At 42.9% G+C, this 22,065-nt stretch overlaps 2 protein-coding genes across 5 annotated transcripts in view; one reads left to right on the top strand and one right to left on the bottom strand.

The window, feature by feature from the left end:
* The first annotated feature begins 55 nt into the window (after nucleotides 1-55).
* Nucleotides 56-22,065, top strand: part of aste1b (asteroid structure-specific endonuclease 1b) — a 35,715-nt gene continuing 13,705 nt past the window's right edge. The window contains exon 1 of the mRNA XM_086013864.1: nucleotides 56-624. The gene's annotated coding sequence lies outside the window, so the exon portion shown is untranslated. The remainder of the gene's footprint in view (nucleotides 625-22,065) is intronic.
* On the bottom strand, nucleotides 7,043-21,190 carry LOC147132373 (chondroitin sulfate proteoglycan 5-like). 4 transcript variants are annotated; one of them, XM_086013872.1, is made up of 7 exons: nucleotides 20,600-21,190; nucleotides 14,885-15,629; nucleotides 13,471-13,659; nucleotides 13,216-13,294; nucleotides 12,319-12,381; nucleotides 10,069-10,233; nucleotides 7,043-8,059 (listed from the first exon to the last, which is right to left on the bottom strand). In XM_086013872.1, exons 1-7 carry the CDS (start codon nucleotides 20,685-20,687, stop codon nucleotides 7,526-7,528), a joined length of 1,863 nt encoding a protein of 620 aa, XP_085869998.1. In that variant the 5' UTR covers nucleotides 20,688-21,190; the 3' UTR covers nucleotides 7,043-7,525. The 4 variants fall into 4 exon arrangements, with proteins under 4 accessions (XP_085869998.1, XP_085869996.1, XP_085869999.1 ...); XM_086013870.1 differs by having other exon boundaries at nucleotides 7,044-8,059; nucleotides 13,132-13,294; XM_086013873.1 differs by lacking the exon at nucleotides 12,319-12,381 and having other exon boundaries at nucleotides 7,044-8,059.

The raw sequence follows: 22,065 nt of genomic DNA, 5'->3' as shown, positions 1-22,065 counted from the left end.
TGTGTCAACTTGAATCTGATTAATTGGCCCCAATTAACTACATATGCGGAAGTAGCGCTACCCGACGAAGGTGTAAAAACTCCTCCTGAAGACGACGGCAATTGGCGTCGAAACTAGTCGAGGAAAATAAAAGAAACTCGTTGTCGTAAGGGAAGAAAAAGACTAATTATTGAACACACAAGATAATTTCATTAACTACATGTGCGGAAGTAGCACCACCTGACGATTTTTTTTCCCACCTGACAAAGATGAAAGACGAAGAGGACTTAAAAACTCCTCCTGAAGAAGACGGCACATTGTCTTAAGAAAAGAAAAGAAATATTGAACATATAAGACAAGATGAACTCATTAACTACATGCGGAAGTAGCACCACCTGACGATTTTTCCCCACCTGACAAAGATGAAAGACGAAGAGGACTTAAAAACTCCTCCTGAAGAAGACGGCACATTGTCTTAAGAAAAGAAAAGAAATATTGAACATATAAGACAAGATGAACTCATTAACTACATGCGGAAGTAGCACCACCTGACGATTTTTTCCCCACCTGACAAAGATGAAAGACGAAGAGGACTTTAAAAACTCTTCCAGAAGAAGACGGCAGGTGACGTCGAAACTAGTCGAGGTAAATAAAAAAACTCATTTTCTTAAAAGAAAAAAACCGATGACTTTTTTATGGGTAACACATATATTCTTGCGTTGGCATGAGCTCAAAAAATAGCAAATAGACAATATTTTCAGCAAAAGGCGGATGTTAACACATTTAGTTAAGCTACATTTAATGCAGCATACTTTGTAGCTTAGCTCACAACATTTTCCCAAGTAGCTTACATAAAAGAGTTTACGTTGAGAAGGGATTTGATGGGGGGGGGGGGGTGTAATGGCAGCAACTGGCCCCCGGGCCTTGAGTGTGACATCTGTGTCAGAATATCACTACATGCCTTTAAGCATTAGTCCCGGTGGTCTTGCTGTGCACGGCCCCTCCCATACATGCACATCGGCGTCCCTCGGGTGTGAGCGCCCCTCTCCGAGTGACGTCCCTTCCTCCGCTTTTGTAAATTTGGGCTCCCTTCCCTGCAGCATTGCTGGGTGAGACTCAGCGGGTCTTCCGACACCTGCCCTTCTCTAGATGTGTGCACTCTCACCCACTTTCTGTCTTATCCCACTTGCTCCCTCACAATTAGAGGTAGGACCTATGAGGTATCTCCATGGCAACACAGCAAGAAGCTCTTACTTACTCTTCACTCCTTCACCCCATCTCCTTTTGCACTTTGTCTGAAGGCTAATTGAGGAGATTGTTCAAGCAAGGTCACGCATGCTTCCTCACTTGGCTTCCAGTAAAGGTGTCTCATTTCTCAGGTTGGGATGCTTAGTACAGTAAAAGCAACTCACAGTTGTCGGATATCAAATAACATCCATTAAGCCCCACTATATAACCTTTCTGTAATTTGTAGGGGGTGGGTTTAAATGAGCCGTGTTGTGATTAGGAGGGAAATGTCAGTGGTTTTTCAGCCGGAAATCTTCACCGCAAGAATGTAACCGCGGGGTATCGGGTAGATCAATACTCAAACCAAGCGAGGAGGCTGAAGGAGAAGAAGAAGAGAGGAGACAGAAAAGGGAACAATGAAGACAACAGAAGGACGGACGTACACCGAGTCAACTTGTCTTTCCTCCGTGTGACCTTTCACACTCAATGAGCAGCTTCACTGTTGAGCGTGGGACAAATGTATTAGGACGCGTCACTTCATCAATTATTTAACCGGTCAGGCGCTCAGCTTAGACCCTTTAACTAGAATCTTCATCTTACCAAGACGGTTTGAAGAAATCGTTGATTCGTTTGGGAGGAACCCATCAAACATCTTCAGGTTGAACTACGAGCAGAGTTTGAGAGACTTTGTCTTAATGTCCTTCTGGATGCATTGACAGAAAGCCTTGTCGCAAGTCTTCACAGAAGAGTGGAAGCCGAATGACGGCTAGCATCTTTAGGCTACATGTCGTAATACTTTTGTAGTATATAAAAAAATTTTAAAAAAACTTTTGTATATACTATTCTTAAATTGAAGCATTACAATATTGTTTTGTTTTGTGTCATTGCAACAAAAATCCATACAGTGAATATAAAAAAAGGTTTTGGTGATAGAAAAAACCCCACAAAGAAATCATTGCAAATTTTTTTTCCCGCCATCGATGTGGCCGAGCCTGATTTAAAAGACATTTTTAATAGACGGTAAATAAAAATAAATGACTGAGATAATTGTGCACAATTGTACACTATTTTTTCATAACTGCAAGCTCATGCTAAATGGGAGCTAGCATACCCCTGCCACCATTCCATGTGCCTCTGATTAACCCAAAATAAAGTTGAGGTGTTCTAGTAGGCTTTTCCTGTTCAAAACAGCAGCCAGTGTCAGCGCAAAACCTTCAGCTTCTGCAAAGAAAATAAAGTCAAGAAAAGCCTACTGGAACAACTGACGTTTATACAGAGTTAATCAGAGCAAAATTGGCAGGTGTGTGCTGACTCCCATTTATCATGAATTTGAATGTAATTGTTTTTGTCTGAAAATAGCCGCATTCCCCAATTCTAAGGTGTTGCACTTGGCATTTCAACAGGGGTGTGTAGACTTTTTCTATTGTAGCTATGACAGTCAGTTGATGGGACTTGATGCTTTATCCACTATTTTTTGATTATGATGTCACCATAGTGAATGATTTTTGGGTAATATGTGTGTGTGTGTGTGTGTTATGTCATTTTTTTTCCCCCCAAATTGTCATATTTGTCTTTTTATCAGATTGTCTGGGAGAAAATATGGTTCTACTGCCTCATAGTGGTCCAAATTGACGCAAATTGGCCATCTTTATTGACTTTTGGAGACATGCATTGTCCACACCTGTAATTTCCAAGTAATACAGAGGCGATGATAATTGTATTGTGTTGCTGAAAACGGCAATGATTTTTTTGAACAGACGATAGAAAAACAACTTTTAAAGGGCTGTTGTCCACACGGTGATGAAATCTGACAGCATGTCGATTGGTGGCCATTTGGGTGAAGCGACCCTTTAAGGTGGTGTGTCTGGACAACGCAACACACTTCTTTTTGTTCACGCACACACGATGACATTTTCCCCCCCCTCAATAGAAATGTTCGCGGACATAAAAGCAAACACAAAAGAAACACCACAAAGGAAAGAAAGGATTGACTTTTTTGCATCATATTTCTACGCATGAAAGAATATTAAGAAAACGTAGATGGCTGTCTTTGTGTGGCGACAACAAAATTGGAATATGATCAGATTTACTGTAGAATATGTTTCGTCACATATTTATACTAATGAATAAACTGATGCATATCCACCTGAGGGGGGCCGAGGGGTCATCCACAGCCCTTTCATATATTGCATATTTTACACAAATAATATAGTGCACCCACACGGTGGAAATTATGACTCCGACCGAATCAGCATAAGATCTTGCCGCTGACAAAGAGTGAATTTCAATGAAGATGCAGATGAGTGGGTTAGTTCCAAAGTGCCAGAGGCTGTCAAGTCTTTCGCCGGCGACACTTAAGTGGACCTCTCGCGGTGCAATACTGCCACCTCGTGGTTGGTACATGAACCTCGCTCACAGAAAGCATGGAGGAGGATTGTGCAGGTAACGTCTCAGAGGAGCTGAGGAGAAAAAAAAAGCAATACAGCGATTGCGTGGAAGGATTCTTCTCGTGTAGTGTGCTCTTTTTACTATCTGAGGGAACCTCTTCGTCTATGTGTGAGTTAATAAGAACAACTTTATTTATAGGGGTGGGGAAAGTAAGTCAACCCTGTAGCCTGCAGGCAGTTTGTTGCGCGGATTTAGACTTTGTTCCCCTAAAATCATTAAAATACTGGAATTAGATTGTATTTTTTCTCTATGTATTTATCTGTTTAATGATTGTTTCATTGTAAGACCACATAAAAATATATGTATAAATAAAATAACTATAACGTTTATTTTATTCCATGATTGCTTTGTTAATTTTAATTAAATTATGTAAAAAAAAAAAAAATGATAAAAAAGGGAATTAATTACCACTGTCAACTTAATGTGATCACCTCTACTACGTTTTGTGCAAATACTAAATTACTAATGTCCAGCGGTTTTTAATGTCAACTTTCATATTGCGGGAAAAAAAAAGGCTAATTTTCAGAATAGGACCTTGAAAAAATATTAGCATATTAAATTCCAATCGCAAGACTGAGGGGGGAAAAAAAATCATCACAAAAAACACACAGATTGCATCAAAGCTAGTGGTGTCTTCATTTTATTTCATTATTTTTGAAAGGAATGTGATATTTTTTTCACTTTTGAGTATTTTGGGAAATGAGATCAGACGTGTTCTAAATTTTTAATCATTATTTCTCAAATACACACAGTGCAAGTCTGAGAAGTTATTTCTTCATGAAAAGCATCCTCTTCCCGGCTGGTGAAATACTTGTCACTGACATATCATTTGCCCTTAAATTTTAATTGCATTTTTCAGGCAAAGCCGAACCTTAAATTTCCGGCTTTGATGTGACGGCTAAGCAAGTAGAAGAGGGCCGGTCAGAGTGCTTTCGGGAAGAGTTGAGTGTCACCCTCCAGCGACACAAAGTCCACTTCGACTGATGCCAACCTATTTATAAAGACAGGAAGAGTGGCAGGAAGGACAACTTCACCTTCACTCGATCCATTTGGGAATGCGGGGTACTCTCCTCCGAGAAGTAAATCAGAGGAGAGACGTGAGCTAACGTGCCAATATGGCCAAGCTGGCAAATATGCGAGCGAGATGTTTAATTCAAAGTGAACAAAGACACTGACGCGTCTGTGACCGGAGATGGCAGATTCACGTCTTGAGCACGAAAAAGGAATTAATCGCAAGCCTGCCATTATGAATAATTCATGAAACACTTGAGAACAGCAAGGCTGTGTAGGAGTTTGAGCATTTATATTTTGTCGTTGGACTGAACCTGATTATTGTTTTACAACCCGGACGAAAATTGAATAAAAATTGATATGTCAGTGATTATCAAACCTTTCACCCCAAAATACTCGGTAGGCTACTCCATGTAGCACCATAATGACCCAACATTAAAATGCTGGAGCATTAATAGGTCTAAGTATTTATCAAAAACGAGACAGAGGTTTAAAAACTTACCTATGTAATGATTCAATTAAAATGCAGATTAAAAACAGCACGTATAGATTAAAAACAAACCGCTCTTGATCCAAACATAGTGAACCTTTTAATAGTTCAATACAACAAAGCTGTACTTGGGCAGTGATTCATTCACGTACCACTAGAGGGTGCCTGCGTACCACTCTTGTGCCACACTTTGAGAAAAACTGAGCTATATGATGAATCTTTGGTATCTCGATGGTATTTAATTACATTGAATTTATTGATTCGGGCCTGTAGTGTAGATATAATGCGCTATGATTGCGAAAGCATACAGTTAGCTTGAAGGCACGCAGACGAATTGGAAAACAAGGAATGTGGCTGCAATCAATAAATTGTCCACAAGGTGGCAGCAGAGCTCTTTATCCTTCTGATGAGTTCTTTTCCAATCAAATAAAATGCTGCAGGTGTTGTAATATCATCCATTTATTGGGGAATCAGAAACATGTCAAATGTACCAAAACACGAAATACTAATAATAAAAAAAAAAGATGGACAGATAAAACTAAAACTACTTTCATAAAAATGTACTGACATTGGCACCAGGTTAGGGCAGTTTGTTCACACTTGACGGGCCATTTTGTGCTTATTTATCGAGTTTTGACCTGAGTTTCAACCAACATATGAATTCCTTCTAAATTGTGTCGTGTGTCCGGAGTTAAGGTGGACGGCGCATGCCGAGTTGTCCCAGTTCCATTTCTTCCCCCAAATGTTTAGAGAATGTACTGTTTGTATTCTATGAGCCTAATGAAGGTTAGAGTCCTAATGAATGACTGTTTACATTTGAGTCATGACACGTTTTTATGAAAAGCCGTTTGGGCATTTATTCGACCCGGGTGCACTAGTAGCACAACTGCGTCTTACTCGGGTAATCTTTGAATGTTTCTAGTTAGGCAAAACTGTTGTGCGTGTGATCGTCTCCCTCCCAATTGCGAGTTCGATCCCTTGACATCATATCGATGTGTTATCGAGCAAGATACTCAACCCCCAGTTGCTCCTCACGCTATGTCATTAGTCACGAGTAGCAGCACAGTTGTCCTACTCGTTTGCAGAAGTGGCATACATGTTACAGGAATGTGTGTAATTGCATACTAGTTGCACACTAGCTACATATGGCAAGCCATTTGAGCTGTCTGCTGGTGTCTAGTAGGCTCTTTGGCCTTACTAGTAACAAAATTTAGAGCAACCAATTTCTTTTTTTCAACAACTAGTCCCACTTTGGCCAATGACTACCTGACTACTGTGCTGCGCTAGTAACACAAGTAGGTCCATAGTACTATGTCATGATCCAGTAGCCTCCTTGACTCTACTAGTAGCACCAAAATGTCCACTAGTAGGCTATTTTCTTTAACCTCACTAATACTACAGTACTAGTAGAACATCACTAGTAATATTATTGAGGTATGTTTTGCCTTACTAGTAATAGCAAGAATGCCCACTTGCAGTATTTGTAGGCCTAAAGTGGCACTAGTAGTGAAAAATGACTAATTATTTGACTAGTGTGCTGAATTGTCTTGCTAGTGAGCAAAAAGAGGGTACAATTACAGTCATGCACATTAAAGGGAAAGTCAGTGGAAACATTTTTTTGTTCAAGAATATGTTCTATGCGAGCCCACTAGTTGAAACAGGGCATTCTGATCAATATTACGTTTGTGGAATAAGTGTTAATCCACTCATTTTTAGCCGTCTCTGGGGGCGGCCATTTTGTCTTCTATTGACTGAAAATGACATCACAACTGCTCACAACGACCAATCACGGCTCAGATTCAGAAAACAGATCAGCTGCGATTGGTCCTTGTGAGCAGTTGTGATGTCATTTTCAGTCGACAGAAGACAAAATGGCCGCCCCCATAGATGGCTAAAAATGAGTGCATTTTGCTGTTTAACTTATTTTCCACAAACGCAAAATAAATCAGAATGCCCTGTTTCAACTAGTGGGCCAGCTGGGAACATATTCTTGAAAAAAATATCTTTGGGTTGACTTCCGCTCTAAGAAAGAATATGGTCACTTTTAAGGAGCAAACATTCCTTTACTGCTAGCGCAACTGTTTTGGTCAACAATGTATGATTTTAACACTTATAGCTCACCTCAACTCAATTTGATTTAACTTAAAAATGCAGGTCAAACAAAGCGCTATACAAAAGTAAAAGTCACAGAAAACATAAGAGTTAACAAATCATGCTAGCCTGCATTTGGGTCCTCCATTTATAAAAACAAAATTAAATATAAAAAAAAAAAGTATTTTTTTTCTGTTAGGCGATTTAAGTTGGGTCGAATAAACGCTCAAACGGCTTTCCATTCGCGCACTTGACTGCGTGAGCGAGAGGCGTAAAGAGTCACGAGAGCGGCGGTAAAGATCGAGTGCTGACCGGGCTGCACTTGAGCCTGGACGGTGAAGAGGGAGGCTGAGCGAGATGAGGAGAAGAAGGAGAAGGACGAAGGTGTCCGTCCCCTCGTTCCGCACCGGAGTAATAAGAACTGGACGGCCGACCTCTGGGCGAGTGATGGTCAGATTGGTGGCGAGCGGGGGCGGAGTAGCCCCCCGGCGCGGAGTGGCGACTCGGTGACGGCTGCCTCCCGGGTGACGGGTGCAGGAACGGCGAGGAGTGGCGCCCAGAGAGGGGCTGGCGGTGACTGTGACGGTGATCCTTGGAGCGTTTGGGGGATCTGGGCACCTTGGATGCGCTCTTTGGGGTTTTGGGTGATTTACTTGCGCGGTGGGAGGCCGAGCAATGAGAGTTGGTGGCAGCCGGGTCTCCGTTGTTTGCCACCTTGTAGAGGAAGACGTCGTACTGGAGGGGGGAGCTCTTCTCGGGGCGCAGCTTGGCATCTTTGGGGAGGAGCACCTCCAGACCGATAGTGACTCCATCCTGGTGTGGAAATACGGCAAGTAGATGCAAAAAAAATGCAGGGGGCATTCATTGGGAGGGTTGCCAAGCAATGTGGCTCGATAGGCTCTTAAAATGCTGGCTTAACCCTTTCATGCACACTGGTCGCTACAGTGGACAGGGATTTAAAAGTGGCTTTCGCCTATATTCATTCATTTAAAATTTTAAAAATATGTGAACCCTTTCACGCGTTAATTATGATTTGATGTAATTATTTAAAATGTAAATATATATTTTTAGATGACTAAATATAGGCGAAAAGCAACTTTTTTAGTGACCACTGTGCATGAAAGAGTTAAAGGGAAGCCAAATCGATTTTAATCGGTCGGTTAAATTTAATTTGCAATTTCAGCACACAACTAAACGGTCCAACTTGGCGACCAGCTTAAGATCTTCAGACCATCTTCAACCCAATTTTCCGGGTCAAAATAATCAATCCAACCTGTGGTAAAAGTAACTCAGTCTGCTCAAAATCCACAGCTACCCAGCGAGTGGGTAAGGAAAACAACCCAGCATTTTTTTTTTTTTTTGTGTGATTATATAATGCGGCACTGGGTCCCTTGAGCGATTTGAACTATGGAAAACTTGACTTCAAGTTAGGGCTGCAACTAACAATTTTAATAATCCAATAATTTTGTTGATTAACCAATGAATTGAAGCTTTGTTTAATTTACATACATGTGTGAGTGTGTGAATCCCTCGAACGGCAGAACCTAGGGTATTCTTCCATTTTATTTTTTTTTATTTTTTTTTTTTGGACCACTTAATGTAGTAATTAGTAATAGCGTTTTTATTTGGTTTTAGCATGTTTCATAAATGCAAGGTTTATGAATACATTTATCTGTATTTGGCCCTCCCTGCAAAATGTTGGGATTTAATTTTTCTGGATGCTACTATACATTTGTTTGTGTACTATGCATTCGTTTTTTTTTTTTTTCAGTCTTTAAAGCAGGTTTTTTTTTTTACCGTTTTGCATTGGATCCCATTGGAATGTGTATGTGTCCCTAATGTTGTGTCCCAGGTGAGTGTACAGTATATTTCAAGCTGCTATGGAATTCAATTAAACAAGGGGCTGTCCATAGTGCTGAATTGGCACAATGTGTGCGTGTGTGTGTGGGTGTGCGTGCGTGCGGGTGTGAGCAGCCTACAGTAGCACAAAAGCGGGGTCAGTGGAGCGTTCGGTTATTATTAGCGAGGGAGCAGCTGGGCGGCCGTTAGCTTCGTGAGCAGACATGCAGACAAAGAGAGACACCGCAGGGAAAGTAGAGCAAAACACAGGGACAAGTTGGAGAAAATGAAAAAAGATTTATTTCCCACAACTCGTAACTATAATCCTCAATGTATAGCCCAAACAGTACAAAAGAACCTCAAGTACATAAAAGTATTAGAAATCACATTGAAAACCAAGACACAGCGTGTTTTAATATATAGAGATTCCAATATCGACTCAAGCAAATACTTTGACGTCATGTAACCTAGACACTTTGTAGCAATGCCGAACATGAAAAGTTGCAAGCACAGATCCACTTAATTTCCACATTTTTCTGACTTTTGCCATTATTTTCAGACACTTCACTTTGATTAACACCAATGCATGCGAGCGCAGAGGGGACAGTTAGGCGAGGCCGGGCGGGCGCAGGTGAGCAGGCGGGGAGACAATGGGCGAGTTCATTGGCCAAAGACCAAGGCAAGGGGCGTCAGAAGCGAGGAAAGGTCAGTCGTTAGTTCAAAGTGGATAGAGGAGAGAAATGAGACGGGCCACTATGTAATCAATGTTGACATTGGAGCCTTGTAAACATGTATCCTTCAATTCAGCGTGTGCTTACTTTGACATGGGGGGTTGGGGGGGGGGGGGGTTGTTAAAACTGGAGAGGATACACAGTGTGCTCTTCGCAAGTAAACATTGTTAAACTCACTGTCGGATGTGCTCTTGGGTGCTCCGAGTTGACGCGTTTCGGATGTTATACCAAGTTGTTGTGGAGCGCGTTTACCTCGGTGTTGTCGTCGGTGTTGTCGGGGCTGCGGCTGCGCTCGTGGACCACCGAGTTTGGCCGGTTGTTCTCGTGCTTGGGGGAATGAGAGTTGAGGATGTTCATGGCGCCCTCTTCCTTGGCTGGGGGGGACTTGGCCGGGTCCTCCTGCTTCTGGGGGTCATCCTGTTGGGAAGTTCACTTTGTTTTTAGCGCAACTAAGAGTGCAAACACATTTGTATGAGATTAAATGAAATATTCATTGTATAGTATGTTTTGCATTTGTGTGTGTGTGCGAAAATAAAAATGTGCAGTAGATATAAAAAGTCTACACACCCCTGGTGAAATGCCACATTTTTGTAGTATTAAGAAACGAGAACAAGACAAATCATTACCTGTAGAAAAAAAAATTAAACATTTTCTAGACAGGAAGTAAAAATACACAACAGAGATGACGTGCCAGCACAACCCTCTTATAACTTGGGAACTGTATGTGACTCTGTTCAGAATTAACCCGTCACGTTAAATGGGAGTCAGCAAACGCCTGCCACCATTTAAGATGCCCGTGGTCGGCTTTTCATGACATTTTCTTTTTGTTTTGCTTCGGTACAATATGTCACAATAATCATGGATTTTTTTTCTCCAATGAATTATTTTGGTCTCGTCTTTGTATCTCACAAAAATGTGCCTTTCGAACAGGGGTGTGTAGACTTTTTGCATCTACCATGTATGTGCAATACACAGTATGTGTGATTGATCTGTTTGATTAAAATGTTAATAATGCATGGACATTAAGTACATCTGCACAAGCTAATGAGATCCAATCAAAGAAGATTGTCTTTACACAGTGTATTATAAATATTTATAGGGTGAAATAATGTTAGTTTGTAATGGTACTGCAGTTTTTAGGGTCCATGTTGCTGCACTTTTGGCTAGCTTTTTAAAAAATGTAATTTACCTTCATAGGGAAATTCAAAAGTATTCGTTTTTTTCGGAGCAATGTGCTCCTCTCTAAAACCGAGCATTATAATTCTTGTAACAAACTCATTGTGTCATCACTGCAATATTTTTTCCCAAAGATCATATTTTGTACGATACTATAACATAATCATCATCTTTAAAAGAGCTCCAAAGCTGATTACCTAATCACGTTTGAACAAAAGAATGAAATCAGACCTAGTGCAGTGCCTCCGGGGGCTTTTTAGCCTCTCAACCTGACATTTAGAGCAACCGTGAACTTTATTATTAACTGCTCTGAAATGCCAGCCAGGCCGAATTTGCTCACATTCGTTAGCTCCATCAATTATGCGCCTTACATTTAGAATTCACTATATAAGCCTCAATTCTCTTGAAATGTCACGTTCATCAACCCGAAGTTGCGCTTATGTGACGACAGTGGAAATTAGAGGCCGTGCGCATCTGCATGTCAGCTCGTTCGGATCGTTTATTGATCGCCGTGTCACAGACGGCTGAAGGTCACGGTCACAGCAGGCGCTAAGTGGGCCACCATCGATTGGTCGCGCAGGCCGCGGCCGGACGCTACTTTTGTAAATGTCCTCTCCGCTCGCGCGTTATCACACCGAAAGATTTAAGCGTGTGGACATCTTCTGCATATTCTAACCAGGAAGTAAATACACAAGACAACCATAACATACGCGCTAATGATGCATAGTTATATCCCACCAGGATACATTGGCTTAATGGCCTTGATTTAATTGAATATTTTTGTGTGAATGCTCCAACTTTATTTTCATAACAGTGCTTGGGCCTGCAATAAAATAAAATAAAAAAAAAAAAATACAGGATGGCCGACAAAAGTGTAGTCCATCATTATATGTCCGGTGGGATACATGTGGTGGTCTACGTCCATACATTTCTACGTACCCGTCGACGCGAAAATTCCAATGCAGAATGCAGCTTGGAGGAGCGATACATGCACAAGCAATAGCAGGGGAATTTTGTCAAACAAAACGGCTTGGAAGCTGCAAAGGCGTTCGGGTAAAGCAGGCGAGGGACCTTGCGGTGGATTGCTGCTGAACAATTGATTGCAGAGAGCCTAGCAGCAGGTGATTAATCATTCCACGATTCAGGAGAATATTAAAGTAGCTAGTTCCTCCAGCAACAACAAGATCGATGCAAGATAGTGTTGTGGGCCGGGAGGTTTGCACGGAGTGTCAAAATGTGGCATTTAATAGCTGGATAGGTCAAAGCGAAGCTGGGTGGGGGTGGAGCGGGGTATTGCAACCAATGCGGATGTTCCGCTCCGCTTACCTGGTAGTGGTTATAAGAGTTTCTGGGTTTAAATTCCCAGGTAAAGGTGGTTGATGATGGCCTCTGAGGGAACCAGTGAGTGTAAAAAGCCATCAAGACACATCCATATACAGGTATAAACTCATACCTTCACCTATTTGTGCGCATGTGCCTATAATATACATAGGCGCATGCATATATATATATATATATATATATATATATATATATATATATATATATATATATATATATATATATATATATATATATATATATATACATACATACACACACACACACACACACACACACACACACACACACACACTAGATACATCTATAGTAATCTCAATATAATATATTTAAGTTCATTCAAAAGTGAAACACGGTACGTAATGCAAACCATGGAACACAGGAAAATACTTTTCAGAAGGCCAATACCTACCCCAGTTACTGTACTCTAGTTTAATGAGCTGGTGAATTATGGGTTGTTTGTTTGACATAAGCTGTAAAGATTTGAATATATAAAAACATGAAATATTTCACAGTGTTGTGAATCTTTACAATAGATATCATTTATAAGTTTCACTTTTTCAATGGATGTTGAAATATGACATAAGCAGTGATAGTACGGAGCATGCGTATTGAAGGCTATCAGCAAGCTAGCATATACGTGGAAAGACAACCAAGCAAGCACATAGGATACAACATAATGAACCATTAGGTCAATAGAGTTGGGGGGGGGGGGGGCGATGAAAATGGGCTATTGAAAATAGTGACGAGTGGAAGGAGAAAGCGTGGAGAGTAAACATGAGGAAAGGTGGCGCATACCTGACAGATAATGTTGTCATAGTACGCCAGGTTGTGAGTGTGAGCTTGGGGCGCGGGCGGAGGAGAGTCGCACAGTTTCCTTACGTTTGGCTGCGAGCCGTCTGCTGTGGTCGAAACTGAGAGGCCGTCCGTCTGTGGCTCCGTGCTCTGTGGACGGTACTTACTGAAGGTGTGAGGGGGGGGGGGAGCCAGAGATGCGACCAATTACATTAGCATTTGAAAATAACCAGCAATGCCTCCAATGTGTTTGTGTGTATTTAAGAAAACGTTCAAAAATGACTAGGGCTAGTAAAATATCCGTTTTTTGTTGTTGTTGTTTTTTGTCCACATGCAACAAACCTGCGTTTGCGAAGCCGCTTGTTTTCATTCTTGAGGCGGTGCAGCCTCTTGGCGAAGAACACCACGATCATGAAGAGAAGCAGGAGTGCCACCGAGGCCACGCCCACCACCGCGCTCATCACCTGGAATTCTGTGATAGCCCAGTCGCAGCGCGTGCCTTTGTTCCAGATGTAGTCCTGCACATTGCACCTGGATGCACGGACAAAAAACGCAATCAGGAAACGGACGCCAATATTATTAATACGCTCGCGTGCCAACCTCACGTGATTGGGCAGCAGCATATCGGACCAACGAGTTGCTCGGTTTGCTTTAAGTGTGGAGCAACAACATTCAGCATATTTTTAGCACGAGAGAGGCTGATGCTGTCCTGAGGTCCGTCTGCCAAAAAATGGGATTCTCCCTGCAGCCTAACCCTTAATGAGCTCAAAAGATCAGTGGACGTGCGTATGCATATGTGAATGTCCGTGCAACAGTTGTAGTTTACTTTATCACATTATATTAGGACCTTTTTTTTATTAACCTTACAAATACTCCATATGAATATTAAAAACAACAACAACAACAAAAAACAGCACAGATGGTGCCATCGAGACAGCGTTTGAATGACCATGTGTGTTTTGTTCTTTGCTCACACCAGGTCGTCGCCTCAGTTATACATCGCGTGCCCGTGTCGGCGCCGTATATGCACGCGGCTGATCTTCATGACACATTAATCTAGCTTTCTGTCAGTTTGAGTACGACCTCATGGTGTCCTCAATCTTTTCTTTTGTTTTAGTGAACAGCCATATAGGAAATCCTCCAGCGGATTAGAAATTAAATTTTGGGGAAAGAGTCAACAATCCGCCCCCCCTCGCTTTCACCCGCCAACACCCCAATTTGCCCTAATGCTACACATATCCCATGTTTTGTACAGTTGTTGTTTTGCATTTATTAAATCCGACGCCTGAAATAAGACTATACCTTATTTACTTTCATTTGCAATTAGAGGTGGCAAAAGTACTCACACTCTGGAATTAAAAGTACAGACTCTGAAATGTACTTTTTTTTTTTTCTTTTTCAAGAATGTGTTCTATGCAGGCCCACTAGTTGAAAGAAGGCATTCTGGTTAATATTGTGTTTGTGGAATATGAGGCTAGCAGCAAAATCCACCTGTTTTCAGCCGTCTCAAGGGGCGGCCATTTTGTCACTTCTTTCGACTGAAAATGACATCACAGTTGCTCAGGGCTCAAATAACGACCAATCATGGCTCAGCTTCGGAAAACAGGTGAGCTGTGATTGGTCGCCTCTTCCTTACTCCGTGGTAGCCGCGTAGCAGTATGTCACCTAAAGGTATTTTTACTTTTTTTTTTTTTTTTTTTAAATGGGTTACCGTGATGCTTTGGCCACAGAATTAATGTGTGCTGGTGTTCATTACCTGCAGAAAGCTCCCACTCCTGCCACCACAGTGCACACGCCTTCATTGTAGCAGAAATTGGGCTCAACGTCACACTGAGACACGCACATCCCGGGTCCCGAACGCACGAAGCCCAGCCGGCACCCGTCGCTCCCCATGGCGCCACCCAAGCTCAGGTCCTCATTATTGTCGGGCTCCGGGTTGGGCCGGGCAGGTGTGGCAGGCTTGTTCTCCACAGTGGGCTTCGCAGTGACGGGACGAGCGGGAGCACCGGCCAGGAGGGGATTCTCGTCCTCCATGTCGACCGGGGGCGACGGGGAGGGCTCGGGCTCTTGGGCGGGGGCCGATGCCGAGAGATCGTCATCGGGGGACAGGTAGTCGTAAAAGTCGGAGAGCGTCCAAGCTGTGGGCTTGCCTCCTTTTTGCTTCTGTGGTTTGGGAAGTTTGGCCCCATCATGATCAATATCAGATGGTATCATCTCCGGCGCCGGACTGTGGAACTCCACGGTGATGATGTCATCAGACAAAGGGTTCCCGGGTTGATCCGGCCCCGCTCCTCCAGCGGTGAGCTCCTCCTGCGCGGGATCCGGTTCGAGATGGACGCGTTTATGGGAGCGGTGGTGTTTGGAAAAAGTGGGGATCCCCGCTTCTATCAGGTGGTCTCTCTCCGCTGAGTCGTCACTTAGCACCATCCTGGTATTCAAGGCTTCCCGGTCGATGGATGACTGGTTACGGTGGTGATGACGCCTGGCCATCGAATGCCTCCCTGTCAATTAAAACCCAAATGACAAATGAAGGCCATCTATCTGGCCATATGGGTTGCGAAACGGAGAATTTTCAACGTTGCAAACGTTCCGCAGTATTTGACCGGAATTTGCTGAACTGAAGGCTCTCAATGGGAACATAAATATAGCAGGAGGAAATATACTAGACGCGTTTTTCCAGTTGCTTGGTTGATTTTTTTTTTTTTTTTTTTTTTCTTTGAGCTGAGAGTGTTTCAGATAAGCTGCCACTTTTCCATTTTTAAAGCAAAGGTCAACCCAAACATATTTTTCTCAAGAATATGTTCCCAGCAAGCCCACTGGTTGAAACACGGCATTCTGATTAATTTTGCGTTTGTGGAATATAAATTAAGCAGCAAAATGCACTCGTTTTTAGCCATCGCCGAGGGCGGCCATTTTGTCTTCTGTCGACTGAAAATGACATCACAACTGCTCACAAGGACCAATCACGGCCGACCTGTTCTCTGAATGTGAACCGTGATTGGTCGCTGAAAATGACATCACAACGACCAATCACGGTTCACATTCAGAGAACAGGTCGGCCGTGATTGGTCCTTGTGATCAGTTGTGATGTCATTTTCAGTTGACAGAAGACAAAATGGCCACCCCCAGAGATGGCTAAAAACACTTATTCCACAAACGCAATATATATCAGAATCCCCTGTTACAACTAGTGGGCTTGCATAGAACATATCGTAGAAAAAAAATGTTTGCGTTGGCTTCCCCAGTTAAGTTATCCATTTACCTTGCAAAATGTGTAAAAATCACTCAAAATATGTGTAAAAAAAGTCACTTTTTAATATTCAAGAGTTGCCTCAAGGCCGCCCCAGGCTAAGTGTCCGTCGGGAATCTGCCTACGAATTCTCGTATATTCATCAAACAAATCACATTAATACAAACTCGGTCGACTCCAAAATGATGAGAAAGCAGATAAAGTTGACCGGGCGAACAAATCCATGTAGTTTAAAGGTTCAAAGGTCAAGCGATTTACCGGACATGACAAGCCAAACACGAGTTCAAGACTGCAGTGTAATCAAAGTGTGACGACGCAGGATTAGACACACTGAATGACTGACTAATGTGCTCTGGTGACCAAGACTGGGTGAGGATTACGTAGATTAGGATTTAGAACCATAGGTTAGAGGCCGCTTTTTCAGGCACACACACACACACACACACACACACAAAAAACATCCACACGGGTACGGAGGCAGGTGTATCATAAAAATTCCCTCTTCCCTTGTGTCCCACATGTCTTGTCCAGGTGTTTTGTCGTTGCTCGTCAATCGCTTGTATTTAAATTTCCTTGGTCACTTTCTGTCCTTTTCAGGTTGTTGTTTGCCGTTAGTTGTCATGTCGTGATGAGTCTTATCCCAGTGTGTGATGGTTGTAATTGTTGAATCTTGCTTTTTGGACGTTGTTGTTTTGGTATTTTTTTGATTCCATGTGACTAGTTTCCTTTTTTTAATTTTGAGATTAAATTCCAATTTTTGAGTGCAATCCTCCCTTGCCTCCCTGCTTTTAGCTCCTCAATCTTAAAGTGCAAGTCAAACGAAACTTTTTTTTTCCAAAAAATATGGAATATTTTTATTTCCAATAAGTTCTATGCAGGCCCACTAGTTCAAAGACGGCATTCTGATTAATACTGCATTTGTGGAATAGGCGCCAATTTTTAGCTAGCTCAGGGGGCGGCCATTTTGTCACTTCTGTTGACTGAAAATTACATCGAAGTTGCTCAGGGCTTAGATGACGACCAGCTTCAGAAAACAGGTGAGCTGTGATTGGTCATTATCTGAGCCCTGAGCAATTGTGATGTCATCTTCAGTAGACAGAAGTGACAAAATGGCCGCCTTGAGCTAGCTAAAAACGGCTGGATTCTGTATCAGAATGCCTTCTTTCAACAACTGGGCTTGCATAGACCATATTCTTGAAAAAAATATGTTTGGGTTGACTTCCACTTTAACAGAAAATGCAACATTTATACAACTGACAAATTCATTCATATAATACTTTCTACTCGTACTCATGAATCATAATTCCACCGAATTAATCGTTAAACTTTAAAATGAACCATCCTTGAATCTTATCGTATTCAAAAACCAGTTGAGAAAAAAAGGCTAACTAGTGCTAGAGCTGATAATGTTCCCAGTTAATTGAGTTTCAAGGGGACTCTTCGCGGCAATCTCCGGCACATTAAGAAGCAAACTCAATTGAGCACTTGGCCGGACGTCTGTCTGTCTCTCTGCCCCGTCAACGTCCATTGAGATCGCGGCTCATTGTCAGGCGCAACACTCAGCGCTGACGTTAAAACCATCCGAACGTGCCTGGAGGCACGAAACCTTAGCGGTGGCCGAGGAAGCTTGGGAGTCACACATGCACGCACGCACGCGCGCGCTCTCGCAGCGCAGTTGCCATGGCGAGATGCAAAGAGGAGGCAGGTTGAAAGGAGGAGAGAAGCAAGGGTGCACTAGCAGAAACAGAGAATCCAGTGTTTGCTGCTGCTGCTCCTGTTTTTTAATCAATCAGCCAGCCTCGCGCTTTAAGTGATGTCTGCCAACTTCAACTCTGGGGGCGGGGGCGGGGCTTAGTGAGCAGGAGTGAAAGTCTTTGAGAGACATGTTCCACCGAACCCAATTAGAATTGACTCAAACTATTTCTTTTGATGGTGGTATTTGCCAATCTTGTCTCCGTCGAGGCTCAAATGTCGCATCCTGTTAGCAGCTGGCAGTCTTAGCCATTTACAACAAGAGCTAAATGGAACATGGACAGATAACAAGAGCAAGAGGAGCAAATCGAATGCGCAAGTTTCCCCCCCCTTTTGAAATAGTGTGATTTGTGCCTTTAACCGCCACTCTGTCTTCACCTATGCTTGTCACCATGGTAACGAGTCTGACTGGAGGTGACTGGCCTCTTACACACTCCCAGATATAGACGCCATTGCTTAGCCAGCAGGACACAGTGTCAGGAGGTTGAGGGTTTTTGTGGCGGCAAAAAAAAAAGATAGACTAGCCACTTAAATGAAAAATAATTAACATTGCGATTGGGGGTTGGCTTGTGGAGATTTATTTTATATTTAATACAGAGTGGTAATGCATCCAGCACATATTACTGCAGTCCTAGAGACTATCCTGTCTCCTAGTAGAATAGATTTTAAAACTACTACTGCTACTGGTCTATAATAAATCACTGAATGGCTTAGGTCCTGAATACATTAAAGAAATGCTCATAGAATATCAATTCAGTGAGGTCATGAGGTCGGCAGACCTCGGGTCAATTAGTGGAGCCAGAGTTTAAAGAAAACATGGTGCATCAGCATTTAGATGTTATGCTGTGCACAAATGGAATAAACGGCCAACAGAATTGAAGTTAGGGCAGTGTAATTTAAAAAAAAAAAAACACATTTCCCCCCCATATTCCTATGAATAAGATCTTTTGGAGTACTATAGCTTTATCATTTTTTTTTTCCAAAATCATGCTTTTGCGGCGCATGTTCTATTAGTCATTTTAGTAAGATACTTTGTATTTTTCTAATCTGCTTTTAATTAAAAAAAAAAAAAAGTTTTGTAACTGTGAAGCACATTGAATTATCTTCTCTATGAAATGCACTATAAAGCTGCCTTGCACACGGCACACCACCAACCAATTTTTTTTTATGTGTCCCACCTATCGAGCAGAACAACATTTAATTGTTCCTCCTGTCACTATATGTCACTGGCATGGATAGAAGAATGAAGAGAGATTATTTCGATCATTTAAGTGAAATGGGGTAATTTCCCACAGAGCACCCGATAAGTCACGGCACACTAGTTAGTGATGTACAGTCCACCTAATTGTCTAATATAGCAATAATTTCTGCTCTCCCGTGCTTTTGCCATGTGTGCTTGTGGCGAAAAAAAAAAAGTCAGCAGTGGGAGACGCTGCTGATCTTTTTGCGACACATCGCATGCTTTGCGGGGACACAAAGGCAGATGGACCCCACTGTGCGAATTCACGTACACAGAAGAAACACAAGATGGTAGTCTGGATTGCTGCCATTAACGTCACCATTAAAGATGCCTTGCTTTTGTATGCTAGCGTGTAAAAATCATGAAGCGGTCCGGCTGACTGTTTGTTTAAAAAAAAAAAAAAAACGTCAACCTAGCGTGACACTGTGACCTAATGTGACCCAAGTCTTGCATTGCATAAACGGGAAATTTTCAGCTGCCACATCTCATCATCTTATCCCTGAAGGGCTGTTGTATTAACATACAACGCTACAAATGTGTTTTTTGGGTCATAATGCTGCAGGGTTAACATTCATGGGGTGCAGCGGGGGGAAAAAAAAGGGTGGGGGTAGGGATGCTCGTACACGTGAACCCCCGCGACCCTCGACGCGCACGAGTCGCCTGTTGCTGGGCAGCGGCTGCAAGCTAATTTTCTTTTTCTAACCCCCCCCCCTGATTAACACCTTCATTCCCACTACTACGACCCCAATGCATGGTTGGCTCGCATCCCCTCCGCGTCTCAAGAGATGCAAATGAGACGGGACGGTTGCCTCCTGCACGTAGACCAGCGGGAATGCAAATTGCACCATGTAATTGGCCTTGGCCACTGCATGTGCACCTTTTTGTCCGAAACGCACACTCCGGAGTCCCCAACTGCATGTGGATGACATCATTTTAAGGATGAAATCAACATTTTGTTCCTCACATCAGCTCACACCCTGACGACGTGAAAAATGAATGAATTTTGTCACGAATTGTAATCACACCAGAGATGCCAGTTTGCTCCATGAAAGCTTTTCTCATCCAGCGCAGTCAAACTTGCCCTTTCCACCCTTTGCTGCAAGGTGCAATGTAATTCACGCAAGAGTGCTTGCATGCCACACACACACACGCGCGCGCGCATACGCGGACACAAACTGCCTGGCTGGCTGGGTGTGACACGGTTTCGTGCGTGCCGAGGTGGTCCTTACCGTGAGTCGAAAGGGGGATAAGTACCATGGAGATGGTGAGAAGGACCTGCCAGGTCCACAGGCGGCTGTCACCGTAGCTGCACGCCATGCCGGCCGTAGATGACACGCAGGCTTGTTCCTCTGACGCTCCGCTGCTCGACTCCGCTCTGATCCTTGTCTTTCGATAGTGGACCGCAATACACTAGCGTCATTCAACAGCTTTGGTTCGGGTCCATTGCGTGCCGAGCGCTCGGTCCACTATTCCACACGCACCAGTGGCGCACGAGCAACGCGTCTTTATAGTGAATACCGACTGTAGTATAGTAGTAAATGCGCGCCGCCCGTGGATGGATGGAGCCTCTGCAGAATCGTGTTTAATGAGCCGGTGGGTTCGGACTCGGACTCGGAGACGCGAGAGCCCGGCAGTCTTCCACCTCCGTGCGTGTCAAAGTGGCGGCGCGTGCACGACGCACAGAGAATTGGTCCGTCAGCCTCACTAAGTCAGCGCAGTCTGCAAGATGCAAAGGCTTGTGCGTGTTAATCCTCTTACTGTTTTATTGTGCGAAAGGCACCAGACAATAGCATCTGCTCTTGAATCACCTAGTAGGGACTCTGAATAAGGGGCCTGGGAAGGCAGTGCCCAACTACTACCAGCAGAGGGTGCTGTTTTTGTTCTGTTTTTTTTTAAACAGGCGTGCCTTGAAATGATGCGATTTTTCTTTCTGCAAACATACGGTCATGCACTTGCAATATGTCTCAAATCCTGCTTCCCCATTAAAATAAATGGAAATGCCATTACAGTGGACCGCCGCTATTCGTGGGGAATGGGACGGGCTGGCCCGCTAATAGCAAAAGTCAGGGAATTGACACTCATTATAATTGCGTTGAAAAAATATATACATATGTAAAAAATGTTTTTTTTTTATTGGAAAAAGAATCATTGTAAGCAGGAATATATCACCAGCACGCATTGGTTCCAACCGTCCCCCCCTCATTTTATTTTTTTAAATATTGAAAATATAAATTTATATAAGTGCACTCCATTTACCATATAATCAGTTCTGCGACACTTGTTGACTTCCAAGCCTAAGAATAATGTTGTTGTTTTTTTCCTCAATTGTTTTCAATTAACATTAAATATAAACATTACAAGTAGAGGCAATGTTCTTGGTAATTTTGACACTCTTGCCAATGACATACAATTATAAAGAGAAAGTCAGATTCCGAAAACAGCTCACCCGTGATTAGTCGTTGTGAGCAGTTGTGATGTCATTTTCAGTCGACAGAAGACAAAATGGCCGCCCCCTGAGACGGCTAAAAACGAGTGCATTTTGCTGCTTAACTTATAGTCCACAAACGCAAAATTAATCAGAATGCGGTGTTTCAACTAGCGGGCCTGCTGGGAACATATTCTTGAAAAAAAAAAATGTTTTTTTCCCCCACTTGCACACATATCACAATCACCACCAGGGCGCTGCATAATAGTT

Source organism: Filicampus tigris, chromosome 18, assembly GCF_054856515.1.
Source record: "Filicampus tigris isolate MCC_2025a chromosome 18, RoL_Ftig_1.0, whole genome shotgun sequence".
Lineage (NCBI taxonomy): Eukaryota > Metazoa > Chordata > Actinopteri > Syngnathiformes > Syngnathidae > Filicampus > Filicampus tigris.
This window is presented reverse-complemented; position numbering and strand designations above follow the sequence as displayed.